Here is a 21,341-nt window from a genome sequence, read left to right as displayed (position 1 = left end):
TCATGAATTTTTTCTCGTATAAGCATTGTTAAATCTACGCGATTACAAAGGATTTCTAGTTTATCTGGGAGTTTGAAAATTTATATAGAAAATGGTATCTTTGTTGCACTTTACTTTTCGCGTACTTGCGGCTAGTCCACGAGTACATCGCCTCACATCGATATTTTTACTAATATTAATGATGTAATAGCACAACGCAGTTTTTATTATGTACATATCGATTTTTGTTAAAGTATGTGATTCAAAACTTCCTGCCTCAACAGACTGAAGTGACAAAGTTCAGTATATTCTCCAATTATACTTTCTAACCGCGAAAGGCTGGAGAGATGTTCAGGTTATACTTACGAAAGTAAACGTTCAATATTTGTAATATTTTTCTGACAATATTATATAAAAAGTTATATTTATATTTTCGACAACGGAGCGTTGCTTGTTTTTATTTTTCCCTTTTTCCTCTTATATGCAGACATAAAAATAATAGGAATATTTAATATTTCAGAAATGTATTACGTAATTTGGCATGTTCCCCAATGCATCTTTTTCCCAGTAAAAATTTAATATGTAATATATATATTATTAAATTTTTATGCAGCATGTTTTTCGAACTTTGGGTGATAATCGGTCAAGTATTTGTTATTAGTCTAATCGAGACACTTTGACCTACACGCACGAGCACCAAACTCATTAGCACGTTACATTGTTGCATTATATAAATTACTTCTCGCGAAACAACGTCCCCAACCTAAATTCCATATTAGTCTCTCGTAGACCTCGTATCTATTCCCGATGAACAACTCGCTCATTTTCAATGAATTATCATTTCTCTCTCTCGCACGCGTTAATTATATTAATTTGGCATCTAGGGAGGAGATAGAATTGAGAGGTCATCGAGAATTAATGCGAGATTAATAAATTCCGTGCCTTTTGCATTCTATTTTCCAAGATCGTTTCGGCTTTTATTTTGAGTTGTATATATTAAATTTATTTGTGGCATGAAACCTCAGTAAAATATTGTATATAACTAGGGTTGCCACAGAAAATGAATTTCAAAATTCTCTAACTTTTCCAGGTTTTCTAGATGAAAATAAGAAATTTCCATGACCAATATAAAATATGTAAAAATTTTAACATTATAAAATGTGTAAAAAATTTTAACATTTAGAATCAAGGATTGTAAATGTTAAAAGCTAGCTTATATTATTAAAAATGCAAAAGGAGCTTAGTAGCATAATAAAATTTTAGGAGCAAATTCAAGCCAACAAAAAATAAATTAGTATTGGAAAAAAGAATGCAGTTATGACGAAAAAGAGCGATCAAATGAAATTACTGAATAAAATATAAATTTTAATTAATTTTTAAAATCGTTTAAAGTTTTGAACGCATTTAACTATAAAAACGTCAAATATAATATTTAAAAAATTATAAAAATTATTTGAAATAGGAGCAGTTTAAGGGAATTGTGAGCAAAGTATAAAATTTCGGTCTTTTTTATATTTTCCCCTGATTTTTCCCGGTTTTCCAGGTCGGTAACAATCCTGATAACATACATCAGGATTAAGAAATCTTGTTACACACTTCTATGCCTTTCAATCTAAAAAAAAATTTCAGTTCTTTAAGTGCATCGCGAATATTGTTCAATTCAGTGATGGGAAATTGGCTCCGCGCAACACGGAGAGCCATCCACTTGATTGCTTTGGCGAAGCTTCGGCGAAGGCTGCGCTGAGCGAGCGAAGCAGTGATAGCACTGAAGTACTGAACAGCAGACTATCCTTTTCATCTTCGGCGCGCCAAGAGCAAATGAAACAGCGAGAAAGGCAGATCTTTCTCGCAATCTCGGCATGTATCTGTAAGGCAGAAAGGAATATTCTAGATAACGTATAAGTTTTAATAAATTTAATAATCATATATCCCTCCCATTAACGTATAATAGCAAAAATTATTTCAAAACGCGACAATTTACGAGATATTAATTGTTTACGATTTTCTATGCGAGTTATATACCGCGTTCATAAACATGGTCTTTCTATTAAATTATTTTAATTTCAGCGATGTATTTAAAGAGTGATGTACAGTTCGCGCAATTAATGCCTTCCCAGCCCATGACATCACGTCCACTGATGAGACATTACGTTTATCTTCTCGGTTGTTTTCACGTTCATGGCCGCAGTCGGACAAACAAGACTAGCCAATAGAGATTGGAGAAACTCGCGTATTGTCGATAATTCCGTCAGACTACGACCATGGACGTGAAAATAACCGAGAAAATAACGCGCAATGTCAAAACAAGGGTGAAAGGCATTCATTGCGCGAACTGTACTAAATTGATACAATATACATCAAAATGATTAATTAGTCTGCTGTTCAGTATTTCAGTGCTATCGCTGCTTCGCTTGTTTAGCGCCGAAGCTGGCTGAGCGCGGCGTCACTTGGTGGGGCAAAAATGAAGAGGCTGATTCTCCGTGTTGCGCGGAGCCAATTTCCCATCACTGGCTCAATTCAAAATTTTGTGTATATATATATATATATATATAGAGGAAATTAAGTTTTTCCATTCAATTGAATCTAAAAAAAATGAAAATGAACCGTGAATGCTACTGAAATACACATTCGGGTGGATTTAAATGGATTAAAATTTCAATCCATTTTAATCTATTCTCGTTTACCGAGTCTCCAATCATTGCCGTCAAGATATCGACGAATATCAACTTTTATGAAAATACGAAAAATAAATTCTTCGAGGCAATAATTTTTAAATAGTGAATGCACAGTAGAATTAATCATTGAAATTAAATAAATAAATGGATAGAGATAATCATGCAATTAATAATTTCTGTAATCTGTTACTAACAAATAAAAAGAACTTGAGATGTATTCATCTTTTAAAAATATATTTTGTAAGTGTTTTCGAAGAGAGATTTTTCTTCGCGTTAAACATGTTCAAAAGACGCAAAAAATATAGTTTGTCAATTGTACCCTCATCTCTTTCTCCTTTGAGATGTTGACAGTTTTAGCTAGAAAAAGAATTGCAAAACAAATCTTATAAACATAATTACTATTTATATACATAATTTTAGGTGACTTTCTTCGGTGGCGGTCTATAAACTCCAACCACAACAGCGTGATCTCTTTCATATGGTTCGAGTGTTATTTGCTCTTGTGGTTTCAAATTGTCGGCAGACAACTTTTTTACTTCCGATGCAAACACTGCTTCAGGTTGAGCGAGGGAGTCTATGCAACTTGCCTGAAATAAAATATAAATTATTTGATTATCAGATTATGTTATATAACATCTAAGCTTAAATATACTTTTCAATCATAATTTAATCACGAATCTTTTACTTTAATAGAGATGACAAAATGTCCGCCGTTCTTTAGGAAATTCTGTGCATTTAGCGAAACAATTCTTGCTTGGTCCGGTTGTGCGACATCCGAAAATATGGTGTCTACCATTCCTACAAGCATTCTGTATTTGTGAGGGTGTCTCGCGTCCTCAACTATAGGTACAATGTTGCTCCTTCTTTTAGCGACATCAATTAAATCTCTCCCTGTTCGATGGGAGAATTCCACAGCAAACACAGTTCCTTCCTACATATCAAAATATTGAAACATTTATTCATAATTTTATATCATTTAGAGACGTTCGTATATCACAATAAACTCTGTATGCACGTTTTCTTTTTAGAGTAAAATCAAATCTTGCTCATTCTAAAGAAACGTGTATGTGATTGTTTTAGCATTACTTCGACACCAAGTTTGCAATTGTAAGCTAACTTGGCTCTAATGTATGCATAAATGTGTTATTCTGAAAAAGATTTAAAATAGTGTTTACCTGGCCAACTATGTCAGCGACATGAGACACGGTGGTACCCGACGCTGCACCTAGATATAATACTTTGCTTCCTGGCGACATATAAATTTTATCAACGCCTCCGAGAATAGCGGCAGATAACTTAGATCGAAATGGATTCCACACCCTATATTCTATCTTTTCGCCCTTTTCGCCAGGTTTGTCAGACTGAAATACAAACATAATTTTGTTAATTTATATGGACATCAAAAGTAAAATTATTATAAAGTTCAAGCCTATGTTTACCTCAACACTAATTCTTTTTTCTCCATATACTGCTACCCCTGGTACCATGCTCAAGGTTACTAATGTATCTTCCTTTCCTCGGGCTATAAACACTCCCTCATGGCGATGTGGTTCTATTATCACATTCCTTCCTCCTTTAAAACCACCACCACCACTGCTTGCTCTTCCTCCTCGGAAGCCACCGCCTCGTCCTCCACGTGGAGTACCACCGCCTCTTCCACCTCTACCACCCCCACGACCTTCGCCAAAGCTTGATCTACCTCCTCCACGACCACCACCACGACCACCTCCACGGCCTCCTCCTCTACCACCTGGTGAAAATGCTGAAATTTAAAAAGAATATATATATATTTACATAATTTTGTGTAACTTCATTACAAGTAATGAATTGCTTCCATTCCCTGGGTTTTATATATTAGTTTATTAGATTAAAATTAATATAGCAATATGAGTTCATTATATCAGACTTTGGAAAAAAAATTTTATTTATAATTTTATATCCCACGTTTATTTTAATGTGTTTATTTTAATATATATTTTACACAAGTGTAGTGTGTTGTTCATTTTCAAATATTAATTTTTGCATTGACACAAAATTAGAAAAAGATTCGATTATGAATTCTAGCGACAATTGTGGAACGTTCAAAATTTTTTTTCTTCTCATTTCAAATGTATACAAATAATAAGGACACAATAATGCACAGCGCGTATGTAACGGATACATTCGGGTAGCTAGGTTAAGTTAGCGAATTAGTGCCACGCGGCCGGCGAAACATTTGTCGCCTAACATAAACGTATATTTACAATTATCGTGAACATTGCTGAAAGGAGATACGAATTGAAATGACCCTAAATTGAGCCGCGATATTAAATTCAAAACGCGCACTAAATCTCAAAGTGCGCCTTTGTCCACGCAGAGGTTAGTTTGGCAGGAAAAAACCGGCATGCGAGTCCCACTGTTCGAGGATCGTGAAATAGGAGACAAGAACATAATTTGTGTCCACGTTACCTGGTTTACCCATGACGAATTATGTGCAAGCGTTCGGATGCTCCTCACCACGAATTGCAATAGTTCCAACGTTATCCGAAAACACGTGCATCTACATTAAACAAAAAGAAATTGAAGGAAACGCGCAGCACACCGAACCGACCGAGCGCTGCCGAGCGCACACACGCTAGAAAGAAAAGATCCTAGACGTGCGCTACCCAGTGTTGTTAGACAAGCCTAGAGTCCTATATAAAGTCCTATATAAAGAGAAGCAACATTGACGTTCGAGTTTCTGATTGGCAGTCTGATATGTATTCTGATTGGGTATCCCCTCCTAAGTGAAGCAGCCATATTGTGACCGCAACTGTTTAGGCCGGAATCAGACTACGCATTGGGTGCGTTCAGCAGAACGTTTGTTTTGCAACTGTTGTAAGTTTCCTTCGCGCTAATTGGATCATACTTTTAGATCTAGAAGAATGGTCCTATCTCAGCAGACAATCATAAAACGGTTGCAAAACTGTTGAGTCTGCTGAACGCAGCCATTGAAGATTGAGATTGAAGATTGAAAGATTGAAATTTGACCAATCGAAACAATAGAAGCTAAAATCCCTTTGTCCTCATTGATCAAATTTCAATCTTCACTCTTCAATCTCAATCTTCAATGCGTAGTCTGATTTCAGCTTTATAAGAATCACTGAGTACCGGGGTTATGTTACATTCGTCTATGTAAATAATATTTTAAAAAGATTAAACAATATTCTCTTATGTGCCAAAGCACAAATATATCATTATATGCAATTAAAATGTTTAAACTTACGCATAAAAAATTTATTACGCATAAAAATTAACATAAAACTTCAACTTGCCTAGGATAGAACGTGTAGGATAATGTGAGATAGAATGTATAGAATAAAATGAAATAGAAATGTCACTAGTACTATTACTACGTGTATTGTAGACGGGCCATAAGTTTCGAACCTTAAAGCGGGGAGCACAGACTCTTGCATAACGCATAACACATAAAGCATAAGAAATTCAACCATTCAGAATTCTTTATTTCATGGAAAAGAAGGAAACGGAGGGCTTTGATTGGTACATTTTCTTATGCATTACGTGTTATGCGTTATGCAAGAGTCTGTGCTCCCCGCTTTAGAGTCGGACTGTTCGATTTCGGTGACTTCGGTAGTTCGGTTCGGTCAGTGTTCGGTCAGTTCGGTATTTCTGTGTGACCGTGTCGTCTACTCGGTCTACTTCTCTCATTTCAAAATACACAATCGACTCCCTGAGGTTCCAAATAAAAAAAGAATTTTAACTCTTCCTTTCCATGAAATAAAGAATTCTGATGGATTAAATTTCTTATGCATTACATGTTATGCGTTATGCAAAAGTCTGTGCTCCCCGCTTTACAGTTTGATGAGTTTGATCAAAGTACTACGCGGAGCAGAAGACACTTCACTTCACCTCTAATCGGTGGCTCCGGACAAAACAAAGTTCTTTAACTTAATAACTTATTTCGCAAGACAGAAAACCGCCGTGTTTTTCTGCCAGATTCTTTTGATTTGAGTGAAAATGCGTTAAATGAATATATTTTTATTAAAATTTGAGCTGAGGAATCGATTTCGAATAATTACCAACATTGAAATATAGCCTGTAAATATATATAAATGTTATACATGCGCATGTAACAGTAAACGACAATATGAAGTAAGTATGAGCGTTACATCAAATGAAATTTGCTCGTCTATATATTTATCTATAAATTTACATTTCTGCTACAGGATAAGCGTTGACGGATTGATCGTATATTTCCCATATGATTATATTTATCCAGAACAGTATGCATACATGCTCGAACTCAAGCGTGGCCTGGATGCCAAGGTATCATTTATTCTTCTTTTTTTTGCATTTCACTGATGCTGTGTGATTTAGAATATTGTAATTAAATAATTAAATTCTGTGCTTCAGGGACATTGTTTGTTGGAGATGCCTTCAGGCACTGGCAAAACAATAACTTTATTGTCACTCATTGTAGCATATATGCTGGAGCATCCATTAGACGTAACAAAGTTGATTTATTGTTCCCGGACAGTGCCAGAGATAGAGAAAGTTATAGAGGAGCTGAAGAAGCTTATGGATTATTATGAGGAAGAAACCAAAAGCAAGCCAAAAATTGTCGGTCTAGTTCTTAGCTCACGTAAAAATATGTGTATTCATCCTGAGGTAAAATTAAAACTGTTCTCAAAACTGATTGTAGATATATATATATATATATATTAAAATGAATTGTATTTTTATACATAGGTCAGTAGAGAACGAGAGGGTAAAATAGTAGATGGACGTTGTCATTCTCTTACTGCATCGTATGTACGAGAGAGACATAATTATGACGAATCTACTCCGATTTGTAATTTTTACGAAGGATTTGATATGGAGGGCAAGGAACAAATTATGCCTCCTGGTATTTACTCCATCGATGATTTAAAAGAATACGGAAAAGATCGTAATTGGTGTCCGTACTTCCTTGCAAGATTTACAGTAAAAAAAACTTCAGAAATCTTTTTATTCGTTTTTATAAACAATTTAAATAATAAGTAGATATAAAATTGATAATCGATGTTTAACACTTTCAGATCTTGCATGCACAGATTGTAGTGTACAGTTATCATTATTTATTGGATCCAAAGATCGCTGAGACTGTATCCAAAGAGTTAAGCAGGAGTTCAGTAGTTATCTTTGATGAGGCTCATAATATTGGTATAAGAATTAACATTACATTCGTTTATCGGCGCTTAAATAATTTGCAATGCAAAAAATCACAGTTTATAAATTTTAGATAATGTCTGCATTGATTCTATGAGTGTAAAGATAAACAGAAAGACAATGGAGAAAAGTACAGCTAACATACAACTCTTAGAGAAAACTGTGGCAGAGTAAGTATTTCAAAAATCTTATATATCATATCTTTTTCAATTGGCACTATAGCCTAAATTGATCCTCAATCTTCTGGAAAAACAGTCCAGCATTTCTTGCATATAGTGTTTTATTTAGGATTTATAATACAGAGACTATTGTATTTTGATACAGAATGAGACAAGAGGATGTAAATAAATTGAAGGAAGAGTACGACAGATTGGTCGAAGGTCTAAAGGATGCTCAATTCCAGAGAGAAACTGATGTCATCTTAGCCAACCCTATTTTACCGAATGAAATACTTGAAGGTTAAAAAAAATTGTATTTTAAAAATATTATATGTTTCACACATGTAAAATGTTCAAATAATTTTCATTGCAAAATTTTTTTTGCAGAAGTCGTTCCCGGTAACATAAGAAATGCGGAGCATTTTGTTAGCTTTTTGAAACGATTCGTCGAATATTTAAAAACTCGCTTACGCGTTCAACACGTTATGCAAGAATCACCAGCAGCATTTCTTAAGGATATCCAAGCGAAGGTCGCTATTGAACGAAAACCGTTGCGATTTTGCGCGCAAAGATTAGCATCCCTCTTACGTACTATGGAGATAACAGATCTAACAGATTTCTCTCCGATAATCCTAGTGACGCATCTTGCGACATTAGTCTCCACATACACGCACGGCTTCACAATTATAGTGGAACCATTCGACGATAAAACGCCAACAGTATTGAATCCAATTTTACATTTTAGCTGTCTAGATTCTTCCATTGCTATGAAACCCATATTCGATAGATTCCAGTCCGTGGTAATCACTTCCGGGACGTTGTCCCCATTGGATATGTATCCCAAAGTTTTAAACTTTCATCCAGTTATAATGTCATCGTTTACAATGACATTGGCTAGACCATGTCTTTTACCTATGGTAAGTTAGAAAAATATTGAAGATAAATGATTAATGTTTTATTAATATTTTATCTGTTTATGCTTTCTCAAAATCAGATCGTTGCTAAAGGTAACGATCAAGTTGCCATTTCGTCGAAATACGAAACACGAGAGGATGTGGCTGTTATAAGAAATTATGGTCAATTGTTAGTCGAATTTGCTGCAACAGTGCCCGACGGCTTAGTTTGCTTTTTTACGTCATATTTATATATGGAATCCGTAGTAGCCGCATGGTATGTACATATATGTTTATAAATGAAGTATATTACGCTAAAATTTTATAATAATTTATAAATGCCATAGGTATGATCAAGGAGTTGTGGATCAACTTCAGAGGCATAAATTATTGTTCATCGAAACTCAGGATTCGGCGGAAACCAGTCTAGCTCTGATCAATTACATAAAGGCTTGTGAGAACGGTAGAGGAGCTGTTCTACTCTCGGTGGCTCGTGGAAAGGTGTCTGAAGGCGTCGACTTTGATCATCATTTGGGCAGAGCCGTGCTGATGTTTGGTATACCTTATGTGTACACACAGTCACGTATCTTGAAGGCGCGTTTGGAATATCTCAGAGATCAGTTTCAGGTAAATCCATGAAACCATTATAAAACGCTTCTGCTTACTTGAATAAGGTATATATATATGTATGTATATATATATATGTGTGTGTGTGTGTGTGTGTGTGTGTGTGTGTGTGTTTCTGTAATGTTTCCCCAGATTCGAGAAAACGATTTCTTAACTTTTGATGCCATGAGACACGCCGCACAATGCGTAGGACGTGCGATCAGAGGGAAAACAGATTATGGTATCATGGTGTTTGCAGATAAGGTATATTTCTTTGAGGAACAATCTGTCGTATTTACAAAAATATTTTTGCATTTTGTAACATAATGACATTTCCATACTTTCACTGTAGAGATTTTCAAGAATAGATAAACGAAGCAAATTACCAAAATGGATACAGGAACATTTGAATGATAGCTTATGCAACTTATCAACTGAAGAAGCTATACAGGTAATATTAATTTTTCGTTTGGTAGTAGGTGCTGTGATTAATAATTAAAATTTGACAATTTATCTAGTAACAATGTTTATTTACAATTTTCAGATCAGTAAAAGATGGTTACGACAAATGGCACAGCCATTCACGCGTGAGAACCAACTTGGATTGTCATTATTGACGAGAGAACAACTTGAGAAAGAAGAGGCTGCCAAGATCGAACAAAAGGCTCAGCAAAATTGATAGTACAACATTGGCACCAAGCTGAGCAGTCCGTTTTACTTAGGCAAAGTGATCTGTGTCATTTACAGAAAATATATTTCATATGCAGCTTCTTGTACAAAGGCCTATTTATAATTTGTACTTTCGATTGCAACTGTATTATAAGGAATGTAAAATATAAGATATACTTTTTTCAATAGTGGCAAGAGTATTTATCTCGTTGACTTAAGCTTACGTTATCAAGTTTCACAATCTCAACAAGGTTCATTAAGAATATGCGATGCAATTAAAAAAATTTTAATAACAAAGTATTATAGAGCGGACTTTAACAGCGTAAAAAATACAGTCGTATATCTATAAATGTAATTTATTCGATGTATCACCACCTCACAAGAACTTGATCACCGTCCTGTATTGAATAGTAACTAAGTTCTTGCAAGGGTTTATCCAATGAGATTTCATCGTTTGATAGCTGAAATGTTACAGTATAATATTATTTGTATCGTTGATTTTTTAATAAGTATAACTGTTTTTAGTATGACATTAAACTTACATTCCGTGGGATAAACGAAAGAGCTGGAATTTTCCCACCAGTTTTAAAAAGTCTTTGAGCAAGCCCAATCATTTTTTGAACTTCCATATTTTTAAGTAACTTCCTTTTAATTCCTCTAGGTTGACGCGGATCATCCGGACATACAAACTCCACAGTTATCACATTTGAAATCATTTCTATTTTCGGCTTAACCGAAGGAATATCCGCAATTCCATATTCTGAAAGTGTAAAATATATTTTTATTTTACAAGAAATCGTAATTAAGTGAATTCTTTGTTGATGTAAAAAATATAAACTTTATACGTACTATCGACTAAGATAGGATATCGTGGATGTTCATTTACAAATAATGTTCTTTTCTCCAAATTGCTTTCAGTTTCTAGCCACAATGGTAAATACAATTTTAAATAATCATACTCAGCACCTCTCCTTTCATCATGAAGTATCTCTGTACTGTTTAAGATTCTTAATTTCGCTATTCTTGCAATGATCAATTGTCGAGCAGTCTCTACAGTTTCGTTCTCCAAAATGGGATTTCCTCTGAATTTTAAATCTTCCAAGTTTGATAGTTTATCCAATTCGCTAATGGATTGCCACTAAAATTGTTAGAAATTTTAACTGCATAAATGCAAAAAATGTATTTTTTCGATTGATACTATCTATGAAAATTTATTACCTCTGATATGTGATTTTCCGAAATATGTAGTTGACGTAGAGTAGGAAATGAAGCAGTCTTATCTGTTGGTGTTGATGAAAATCTAATTCTATCTATTTTGTTTAAATTCAAATTAAGATATTCTAAGCTGTAAAAAGAGTTTCTCTTAGTTTTATAAAACATAAATTTCATGCTTTTTAAAAAATAAAGAAATTGAATAAAAAAAAAAAGAGGACTGAATATTTTGTAATGCAACTTACCATGGAAGGGAACCTAGTTTAAGTATCTCATCCCAACTTGATATTAGATTTCCTTCAAGTATTAATATAACTATTTTCATTAAATTAGTATTTGCACAAGTTATATCGTCTACAGTTGTAACAATATTAAAAGAAACTGAAAGTTCTTCGATCGATGGAAACATGGATATACATTGTCGAATATCAAACCAGTTATAATTCATTCTAGCTATAGTTAAATGCTTAACTGTTGAAAATGAATCTTTTAATGCTGTCATATCTTCTATAGGCAAATGATTTTCACTGTGAAAATAATAAAACAAATTTTCCTATACTTGCAGTTTATTAACATGCAATATACCATCTATCAGCATCAATATATCTAACATTCTCTAATTACTTCCTTACTCACCTAACATTAAGACGCATCAGAGAACGAAGTTGGGAACATATATCTGCTACAATTTTCCACGAGTTTATCAAATTTCTAGATAAATCCAGTTCTTCCAAATTAGAACATAATTCTTCCAATTCTTGTGGCTCTCCTGCATTGGATACACACTGTTCCCTCAGCCATACTATTTTTAATTGATCAAACTTGCTCTGTTTTTTGTTCACTTTGGAGAAGCCAACGAGCTCTAAAAACGGTGCGTTCATCTCTTTCCTTAAAGTCGATACTTCGTCCCTGTCTATGCCTGCTAATTCATCATCAATTAGTCCATAACGCATTTTGATGGCTTGTGGGCAAGATATCCCAAACTTGGCTTTGCCTGGTCGTATGAAAGAGCCTGATGTGGAATGTCTGTTGAACATTATATGCAAAGTTATAGATTATTGCTACTGTTGTTGCAAAAATGTTATCAATTGCTTCATGTAAATTGCTTCGTTTTACCTGGCTTGAAAATACTCTACGCCTTCGTAAGTGCCATTGTGTTTGCCACGAGTCGAATCGTCCCAGTCTATTCCCAACCACTCTCCCTTGGTGTTTCCAACGGGTCCGACGTATTTCAACGTACCTCGATATCCGTCGCACTCGATACGGCTTGGAATCTCATACTTTCTATCCTCTACCATACCTAAAAAGATTAGAATGACAATCATCCTGCAGTGAAGGAATATGAGGGAATGTAGTCCTTTAATTGTGACGACGAGTAGGCTCAACAAACTAATCACGACGTGCAGAGATGTTAATACGTAAGAATTTTAAAGAAACGTACCTATCGGGGAATACAGATTGTTTTTCAGATTGCGGCTGACAGCTTAACCTCTAACTCAGAAACGCACATTGAGGAAATATGGAAGAAACTGAATAGCGCGATATCGCCGTGCACGAAAAACACGTGATATCAGGGAGTATAAAAAGTAATATCAGACCGAGATGAATTATATACAGTAATTCGCTGCCTCTCTTTTATATTTCGCGAAAACTTCGCTGTGAAGACACCTACTACCCACACACCATCTGAGCTTGTGTCATGTATGTATATAATGGCTTGTACTCACTTCCACTGCCTACATACTGGACCAATACTGGACGCAGAAACTGGCAGAAACGCTTGCCGCGCGGCAAAATGCGACGCGATAACCAATGAACAATGAACATGTTAGAAGCTGTAAGTTTATTGGCTACCACATTACATTTCAACGTTTACTACTGTACTGTATACATATATGCGTCTGAAATTGTATCGAGATATACAACTTTTTGCATGTATACTTGAATAAAGTTTAATTTTCAAAAAATATTTTTGTTTTCATAAAATTTTTCTTTTCAGATAAATATCGACTTAATATTATTAAATGTACAGTAAAATATGGACCATTTGGAAACGAAAAATAAATATTTTCATTTTATTTGTCGAGAATTCTGTTACATACTCTACACATATAACATAATATAATATAAAAAAAATATACAATGTGTGCTAAAAGATATATAGTGCGCATAAATACGTATCATTTTCACTCACGTTAACTTATATATAATGTTTCTGGTTTCTCACATCTATACTGAGTCTATATAATATATATATATGTATTTATATATTTATATTATATATGTATATATGTAATATATATCGAGTTTTATAGTAATCTCTGATTGTTGATTACATAGTAGAACATTACATCCAATACAATGAATTACATTGAACTTCATTGAATTACATTGAATTACATTAAATTTAAGGACTTATTGCTCCAACGCAAGATATATTAAGCACCTAACATATAATTGGCAATGTTAGCGCCATGTAGGATTTCAATCCAGTAACCATCAGGGTCTTTAATGAAGGCGATCCCCTTCATTTTGCCATCATTTGGTTTCTTCACAAATTCAACACCATACATCTCGAATCTTTGACACGCTTTGTTAACATCAGGTACTGCTATTCCAATATGACCTGTGTTTCAAGAGAGGAAGAAAAATGCGTGATACTTATAAAATTATAAAAATTTTAGTTCCTTTTTTACATATTTTAATTTTATTTATATAGTTTAAAGAATAATTTTAAGAATAGTTAATGGATTTTACAATTTTCTTACCAAATCCTTTGGGATCTATATTTCCATTGTAATATTTTACATCAGGATCTGTTTCTGACCCCCAATTGCTAAAACATACATTAATTTTCTATAAAATTAAATAAAAATACATTAACTTTCATAAATTCTTACAAAGTAAGAAAAGTTCTTCAAAAATATTATATATTTTAAACTTACTGAGTTAATTCTATGACCGCTTTTCTACGGAATGTCCATTCGATACTTTCTCTACGATCGAGTGGTATTTCATTCTGGTCCTCGTATCCAAGGAAATATAAGGAGAATTGCATTTCTGGAAAGTCGAGCTTTTGCAGCAAGGTCATTCCAAGAACTTCAGTATAGAAAGGTAGGGTGATTCTTGGGTCTTTTATACGGAACATTGTCTGCTGCATTATATACCCATTTGTCGAGGGGTCTGGAGTTTTACAAAGTTTGCGAACTTCGCTGCTGCTCAAACCCAACGGCTCACCCATCTGTAATCCAAGAGATGTATCATTATTCTTCTATAATAATTTCGGCTAAATCGATTAACTTAAACAACAATTTTTTTTTATAAACTGACGAAATTATTTTATAGTAAAATTTGTAACTATATAATTTATCATCTCTAATCTCTAATTTCTTTTTGTGTATTAAGCAACAGAAATTAAAATTTTACTCATATTAGTGAAATATTGTAACTATTACTGGATGCAAGTTAATAATTAATTAAATTAATTGAAATTTAAATCACTTTTGCTCTATATCTTTTTAACTTAATTTAATGTACCATTTGAATAATTTCTTGTATGACTATTTATATTATTATTTTAGTTTCTTACATTACTGGCCAAGTGATATATGATTATACAAGTATATATATAGTGTTGCACACATATAATCTGCTATCATCTAATTATTATCTCTAATGCAGGAGTCGGAAGTCAGTATTACCGCAAGACCAGAAATGATAAGGTAGAAGTAACCTGCAAAATTTCAAGTTAATAAAACTCGTAATAATTTGCAAAACGAATCTGCCAAATCATACATTATATTTGTTTTCAAACAGCTCACATATCAAAATATTGACACTTTTTTTTATACTTTTACGATCACTATGTTCACAATAAAGTTCAAATCGTTAATTTGATCAGTCATAGTTTCTTTTTTTGGAAAAGATTCTGTATATTTTTGTTCTGTATAATTTTAACAATATTATATCTCGAATAATTTTGCGTTGTGGTATAATTTTATGTAAGCAAAACATATATAATTTTTATTTTATAACTGTGTAATGCATAAGGTGCCTGATAATAATTGGATCATCTCTATCATGAATAAATACTGCAGTGGACTGAATCAAAGTCCTGTACATAACAATTTTCCAATTTTTATCAATAATTAAGAAGAAATTAATAAGATCGCAAGCACACAGCGAGATACGACCGTCCAACGTGGGGAGATGTTTTTTTTGCCACTTATGGATTGTCATTGCCGGCAATGTCGACATTGCTGCTTGTAGTAAACACAACTCCTCCCTCCCCCCCTTCCTGAACAAAAACGTGGCTGGTGCCGTCATTTTGTGCCGTATTTTGCCGCGCAATTACACTTAGCGTTTAGTGATAGATGAATTCGATGAATACCGAGAAATAATTTCTTTAGAAATTAATTTCTCGTAACTATTGCGGAAATTGCGAAGTGCAAGACTCTTCGTTTCTAGACAGACTGTCAGTTCAATTCGCTGTATCTACCCACGAAAGATGATCCAGTCATTATCGGACACTATATATATATATATATATATATGTATGTATGATATAAATATACAATAAAATCAAAACTATACAGAATTACATATATATTACACTTTTTCTTTTGTTTGTACGTGAATAAAAGTTACACCGTTCTATTATATGTAGCTCCCATTGTTAAAACTATATATTGTTTCACACCGACGCAATACAGACACTGCTTTGTTGCTTTTGTCACGTTTTAAGGATTTATCGACTGCCGCGATTATTTCCGGGCCGAAGAGTTTACAGATAAACCATCGCCGCCATTCAAGGACGCGCCTATTCCCGGCATCAATATTCGCTCACCGCCATATGGCAAATTCAAATTGGCAATTGGCTGTAAGAATCGTGGGCAATTGTCAGCGATATATATCGATGGCATGTCCAACTTGGCAGCCTGTACTTGACACGCAGCATCCAGATGACAGCGTAGAACTTGTCTTTTCGATCGTTCCTCGGAAATCGGAATCCTGCTGCGAAGTATCTCTCGCGAGAACTCGGTCGCACAATTCCGGCTGCGTCATCGCTTTTATCACGTTCGTCGCATTCGTCGCATTCGTCGACGCGTCCTCTGCGCGCAGACCGACATTAATTCCACTCACTTACCTCTTCCTCGAAAGACGCCAGAGTAACTGGGTAACGCTGTACACACGAGGAAAAATGTCACGCGAGTAAACGCGAGATGAGACTTGAGCACTTGAGAGCCCGATGAGAGCACAGCTACGTATACCAAGTACAGACGCTTGATGTCGGCAACGGTCTATATATAGCATGCGCAATTGCGCATACGCTCGGCGTCATAAAATGTCTTCCACATCAAGTTACACCAATTTTGGGCGTATATACACTAAGCATGCGCATCGTACCTTGTACCTAGATATTGACCGGCGTCGTGACTGTGATTATATTTAAAAAAAACTACGTTATCGTAAAGCACTCCTCCGACGTGATAGTTTCACGTTTGACACATTGCAATTAAGGTGAGCCCGTCAGGTGATCTTAAAATCAAGGTCAATTATCGACACTTTGCCACTTTTTCATATCTTTTAATTGGATTTAAAGAAATGCAAAGTTCCTGTACACAATTAAAGTACGTAAAAAATAGTCAATGTAAACATTGGTTTTTTACCGAAAACGAAAAAAAAGTTAAAAATATCACTTATTTTTGGCACGTACAACTACCGTCACCTGACGGTAATATTTGCTTAATACAACAATTCTATAATTTATATGTACATTGAGATAGTCTCACCGAAGAAACAACATGCACGGACAATATTGTGCGATTGGAACTAAAATTCAAAGTCTAGAAAAAAAAAGATTGTTTAAAATTATGTTTTGTATCAATTCGGTTATATAGATAAAAAAATGCGTTTACCTATTGTTGATAAATTATCGACTGTCGATAAATTGTTCGACGTCGATAATAATTGCTTTATAAAATCTTTATTATTTAATTAAAGTCTAACTAATGTATGTTATATATGTGTATGTTTGTGCTTAAAGTGAAGATTGCAAACGTAATTCTAAAGGAATATTTCTTTCTTATTTCATTTCAATAATTAAAATTTTATGAACTGAAATTTCAAGAATTTCAATATTTTAAATAATATAAGTAAAAAATGAGAAATTAAATTTGAAAATCAAGAAATGTCAAGAAAATATAATTAGGAAAGATTATAAATGGAAGTTAGAAAAAATAGTGCAATTTCCTTGCCGATTGTGATACTCTGTCAGTTTTCGAAATTTTTGAAATTGCAATTCTTACAATTAAAATTTTTATTAATTAATAAATACAGCTAGGAATAAGTGCAGACATTGTGTGTATACATTGATATAAGTATATCTTTTTGTAAATTACAAAATATACGTTACTATATGCCATACACAAATACTAGTATTACAATATTCCAGCCACTTCAATTATATGTTGATTACTTTATTCTCTTTTGTTTGTTTATAGTTTATATACTTTATACAGTAGCTTATAGTATCACAACTATTACGCGTAGACACGTGACGCGTTCCATAGCTAGTGGAGTAGCCTTCCATTGAGCGTGGCAATTGAGACTTGAAACGCTGTTCCATTTTACCTTATCTGTCAAAAAGTGCTAACCCAAGGTTGGTCAAGACCGTTGAGACCAAATCGGGACATTAAATCCCACGAGATTCAGACGACGAACAATGGCGCACTGGTTTCACCGTAATGTGTTGAAAGCAACATCGAATCAGAAGTTTGAGTTAAAAGTCTCCAATCCTACGGACGCCACCAGAAAGCTCTGCAGGTTAACAAATTTCTATCATATATTGCGCATTTCGCGGTCACCACTTGTTGACGATGACTTTTTTTGGACCGCTGGAGGCTGCGATGTTCAATAATTCTCATGCGAACATATAATTTTATAAAAACTCACATTTGTATTGTAATATCAGTTATTAATTATACTAATAATGGGATGTTAAAATCACACACTTTCGTATTTCTTTCTCATATCTAAATCTCCTTTTCTTTTTGAAAAAAAAAAAAAAAAAGATTCTTTCTCCCCTTTATGTTAAGAGGCTTGTGTATTTTCAGTGACTTAAAGCTATCAAGAGCCAGACTGCTGGATCTAATCAGAAATGCAAACAATACCAGTGATACTATAGAGCCTGCATTTCTCAGTTATCTCAGTTTGTTGTATGGATTTTTATGGGAAGTCAATCCATCTGAGGAAGAGGCTCAACATGTTGGCAGACCCAACCCTAGCAAGCTCAGAAATGTTCTCATGTTCAAGTGGACACACACGTTACTTGGTGGCGGCACATTGTAAATAATTAAAAGGATATTTAATAAAATAGTTCTAAGACAACCTGTGAACAATTTCAAAATGGATCTCTAATTACAAATTTTTTGTTAAAGCTCCAGCGCCGATTCTGTTTATGAAGCAGCTAATATGAGTGTCAATATAGGCCTATGGTTTATGAAACATGCAGCAATGATTGCTGCAAAAGATGAGTAAGTATATAGTGATTATTGTATAAAAATATAGAAGAAATGATCTTTCTCTTCCTTTCTATTAATTATAATATAATTCATTCATTTTCTTAATGTACACATATCATAATTATATCATAATACATATATCATAATTATAGCATAACAATGAACGAGGCTAAAGAAGTGCACAGTATGCTAAGACGAGCTGCTGGAATATTTACCTTTGTACAGACTGAATTTTTGCCACAGTTGGATAGTCCACCACCTTTGGGAAGTGATTTAGATCCTCGTGTGCTAAATGCATACGTTAATCAATGCACAGCAGAAGCACAAGAAGGTTGTACTTGTGCGAAAATATCATTTTAATAAGAGTTTACTTGAATATACTTACATTGGCTCTTCATCATTTTATAGTGACAGTGGCTAGAGCGGTAGAGCTCAAACATAATTCTAGCTTGATATCAGCTTTAGCCAATGAGACCAGTAAGTTGTTTCTGGATGCTGCCAATACTCTTCGTCCATTTAAGCCAGAAATAATTGCCCAATGGACGAAATATTTGGAGCTTAAATCAGCGTTTTATCAATCTTACGTAAGTTTATAAATTTATAAAAGTCGATGATCATTTAATTGTAAATACGATTGATAATAAATATAATTGATAAAATATAATTGATTTGTAATTTTGTAAATATAATTGATTTGTTATTATTTCTTGTTTATTTGCTTATTTACACTTTGTAAGCTTACTTATGCTCTGATTACTCTAGGCTTATAATTATTGCGGTGAAAACTTGTTGGCAATGGATAAGTGTGGCGAAGCGATACGAGCGATGCAAGAAAGCGATTCATGTTTAAAGAAGGCGAAAGCGCTCTGTCAAGAATACGGGAAAACGAACGGGCCTGCGCCTCGCGTTAAACCAGATCAACACACTGTGTTTAGACGATTGGCACCTATAGTGAAGCTTACTCTCGATAAATGTAATCGAGAAAATGGATTGATGTAATTATCTCGTTTAGATTTATTATCATTTTACATATAATACGATATATCGTTTTAAAATGTATGATGCTTAAACAATACATTAATCTGAATTTAAATATTAGATATCATCATACAGTACCGGGCGAAGTTCCAGCCTTGGACACCAAAGCTACTTATGGCTTAGTCAGCCCGATCGACTTTCAAATGCCATCACTAAATCCTATCTGGAATTTGGGTACATATAAAGTATTAGCCGGAATAGCGGCGGCGAAAGCAGAAAAGGAGCAGAACTTGCCACCAGTTAAAGAAGAGGCGATTCATCAAAGTAGCAAGGAGCCGAAAAACGCAAGCGGTTGCACGTTACAATAAGGCTCTTGTAACATGTAATGATATAGGCCGTTTGTAAATGCTTTTTTTTTTTTTTTGTGTCACGGTGATATTAATTTTAATTGCGACAGACATGTGTAGACGACGATCGTATTAGACATATGTGTGCACGTCGCATGCACACAAGTACAAATCCTGTTGTGTATAGAAACGTGAAATATTAATTTGTTAGATAAAAAGAAGAATACAGAATAATTTTTTAGATTATTATAAATACTACAAATATATTTCATTCAGTATTAAATTTCGCGTTATGCAACGGATAGATAAATAACTGAAAAAGAGATTAATCTAGTATATCAGTGTACATCGTACTACTTCGTTCTGCACATGTCTGAAACTTTTTAGTGGGCATCTTTTACATTCGTGTCAATGTGAAGTAACATATGTGGCGAGATTCATATGTAATTTGCTTTTATCGTAGATAATCGATACTATGGCTATCATTGTAGGTACAAGCAACTCCTTGCCGACAGCAAGGAATTGTTAATGTCGCAGACATTATTTTAATCGCTACGTTTGATCTAGTCAAGCTTTAATGAAACTAATTTTTTTAAATTGATAATGCGGGGGAGAACGTTTTCGCAAATAATGTGCATGTAATGCACATTACCAGTATGCGTGTATTATAACAAAAAGGCGTACGTAATCTTTTTCTACATATTTTTTATAAGCTATAGGTTTAAACACAGAATGTTCAATTTAAATTTTAAAGATATCATATATATATATATATAAATGTCTCAAAAACATGTTAAGCTAATGCCAAGCATTAGTTATTGCTAAATTATAGCAATTATCTTTGTTAATAATTATTATTTGTGATATGCAAAGCATTTATATATACATGACCAGCGAGTGACCTAACAAAATTAAAAATTTACAGGTCGTGGTACCTGATATTGGCTTTGAAAAATTACTTATATATAGATAAGCAATTTTGTTGTTAAATAATTTAGGAGAATAATTTTTGTGTGCAATATACTACCGAGATCAATGTAGCAATACTAGCAATATTCTACCTACATAACATAGATAATAAAGAATATTAAATCACAGTGTATAAGAATCTTAT

General features: G+C 33.9%; 4 protein-coding genes across 7 annotated transcripts; 2 read left to right on the top strand and 2 right to left on the bottom strand.

The window, feature by feature from the left end:
- Positions 1–2,849: 2,849 nt before the first annotated feature.
- Fib (rRNA 2'-O-methyltransferase fibrillarin) lies at positions 2,850–5,255 on the bottom strand. The gene is made up of 5 exons (XM_018456546.1): positions 5,103–5,255; positions 4,094–4,416; positions 3,830–4,015; positions 3,340–3,585; positions 2,850–3,241 (listed from the first exon to the last, which is right to left on the bottom strand). Exons 1-5 carry the CDS (start codon positions 5,113–5,115, stop codon positions 3,071–3,073), a joined length of 939 nt encoding a protein of 312 aa, XP_018312048.1. The 5' UTR covers positions 5,116–5,255; the 3' UTR covers positions 2,850–3,070.
- A 1,226-nt stretch (positions 5,256–6,481) lies between these two features.
- On the top strand, positions 6,482–10,183 carry Xpd (general transcription and DNA repair factor IIH helicase subunit Xpd). Its single transcript, XM_018456555.1, has 13 exons — positions 6,482–6,785; positions 6,860–6,959; positions 7,047–7,301; positions 7,383–7,616; positions 7,712–7,835; positions 7,915–8,011; positions 8,166–8,299; positions 8,387–8,916; positions 8,994–9,169; positions 9,240–9,519; positions 9,652–9,762; positions 9,851–9,949; positions 10,043–10,183. Exons 1-13 carry the CDS (start codon positions 6,781–6,783, stop codon positions 10,175–10,177), a joined length of 2,280 nt encoding a protein of 759 aa, XP_018312057.1. The 5' UTR covers positions 6,482–6,780; the 3' UTR covers positions 10,178–10,183.
- A 349-nt stretch (positions 10,184–10,532) lies between these two features.
- On the bottom strand, positions 10,533–16,912 carry Glo1 (Glyoxalase 1). 4 transcript variants are annotated; one of them, XM_018456559.1, is made up of 12 exons: positions 16,526–16,772; positions 14,969–15,112; positions 14,325–14,620; positions 14,148–14,215; positions 13,826–14,005; positions 12,496–12,679; positions 12,016–12,405; positions 11,625–11,906; positions 11,386–11,512; positions 11,017–11,305; positions 10,710–10,927; positions 10,533–10,628 (listed from the first exon to the last, which is right to left on the bottom strand). In XM_018456559.1, exons 3-12 carry the CDS (start codon positions 14,618–14,620, stop codon positions 10,536–10,538), a joined length of 2,127 nt encoding a protein of 708 aa, XP_018312061.1. In that variant the 5' UTR covers positions 14,969–15,112; positions 16,526–16,772; the 3' UTR covers positions 10,533–10,535. The 4 variants fall into 4 exon arrangements, with proteins under 4 accessions (XP_018312061.1, XP_018312060.1, XP_018312059.1 ...); XM_018456558.1 differs by lacking the exons at positions 10,533–10,628; positions 10,710–10,927; positions 11,017–11,305; ... (3 more) ...; positions 12,496–12,679; positions 16,526–16,772 and adding an exon at positions 16,786–16,912 and having other exon boundaries at positions 13,455–14,005; XM_018456557.1 differs by lacking the exons at positions 10,533–10,628; positions 10,710–10,927; positions 11,017–11,305; ... (3 more) ...; positions 12,496–12,679; positions 16,526–16,772 and adding an exon at positions 16,226–16,519 and having other exon boundaries at positions 13,455–14,005.
- A 1,028-nt stretch (positions 16,913–17,940) lies between these two features.
- On the top strand, positions 17,941–20,457 carry LOC108728076 (BRO1 domain-containing protein BROX). Its single transcript, XM_018456435.1, has 7 exons — positions 17,941–18,204; positions 18,495–18,725; positions 18,819–18,914; positions 19,055–19,233; positions 19,311–19,486; positions 19,665–19,897; positions 20,002–20,457. The coding sequence occupies exons 1-7, from the start codon at positions 18,104–18,106 to the stop codon at positions 20,246–20,248; spliced, it is 1,263 nt and encodes a 420-aa protein (XP_018311937.1). The 5' UTR covers positions 17,941–18,103; the 3' UTR covers positions 20,249–20,457.
- The last annotated feature ends 884 nt before the right edge of the window (positions 20,458–21,341 follow it).

Source organism: Mycetomoellerius zeteki, unplaced genomic scaffold (assembly GCF_001594055.1).
Source record: "Mycetomoellerius zeteki isolate Tzet28-1 unplaced genomic scaffold, Tzet1.0 scaffold58, whole genome shotgun sequence".
NCBI classification, from domain to species: domain Eukaryota; kingdom Metazoa; phylum Arthropoda; class Insecta; order Hymenoptera; family Formicidae; genus Mycetomoellerius; species Mycetomoellerius zeteki.
Note: the sequence above shows the minus strand (reverse complement) of the source record. Positions and strands in the feature narration are given on the sequence as shown.

What these genes read in the sequence shown, in the direction of transcription:
- Fib (XM_018456546.1), bottom strand. An exon ending in AAAAAAGAATTAGTGTTGAG is followed by an intron (nt 4,016 to 4,093) that starts GTAAACATAGGC and finishes TTTGTATTTCAG; the next exon opens with TCTGACAAACCTGGCGAAAA. An exon ending in TCGCTGACATAGTTGGCCAG is followed by an intron (nt 3,586 to 3,829) that starts GTAAACACTATT and finishes TTTGATATGTAG; the next exon opens with GAAGGAACTGTGTTTGCTGT.
- Xpd (XM_018456555.1), top strand. An exon ending in GACCATGTCTTTTACCTATG is followed by an intron (nt 8,917 to 8,993) that starts GTAAGTTAGAAA and finishes TCTCAAAATCAG; the next exon opens with ATCGTTGCTAAAGGTAACGA. An exon ending in TCATGGTGTTTGCAGATAAG is followed by an intron (nt 9,763 to 9,850) that starts GTATATTTCTTT and finishes CTTTCACTGTAG; the next exon opens with AGATTTTCAAGAATAGATAA.
- Glo1 (XM_018456559.1), bottom strand. Translation starts at nt 14,620, where the DNA reads ATGGGTGAGCCGTTGGGTTTGAGCAGCAGCGAAGTTCGCAAACTTTGT. An exon ending in CATTGCCAATTATATGTTAG is followed by an intron (nt 12,680 to 13,825) that starts GTGCTTAATATA and finishes TAATCTTTTTAG; the next exon opens with GTATGGTAGAGGATAGAAAG. An exon ending in TTTCGTTTATCCCACGGAAT is followed by an intron (nt 10,629 to 10,709) that starts GTAAGTTTAATG and finishes GTAACATTTCAG; the next exon opens with CTATCAAACGATGAAATCTC.
- LOC108728076 (XM_018456435.1), top strand. Translation starts at nt 18,104, where the DNA reads ATGGCGCACTGGTTTCACCGTAATGTGTTGAAAGCAACATCGAATCAG. An exon ending in TTACTTGGTGGCGGCACATT is followed by an intron (nt 18,726 to 18,818) that starts GTAAATAATTAA and finishes TTTTTGTTAAAG; the next exon opens with CTCCAGCGCCGATTCTGTTT. An exon ending in CACAGCAGAAGCACAAGAAG is followed by an intron (nt 19,234 to 19,310) that starts GTTGTACTTGTG and finishes ATCATTTTATAG; the next exon opens with TGACAGTGGCTAGAGCGGTA.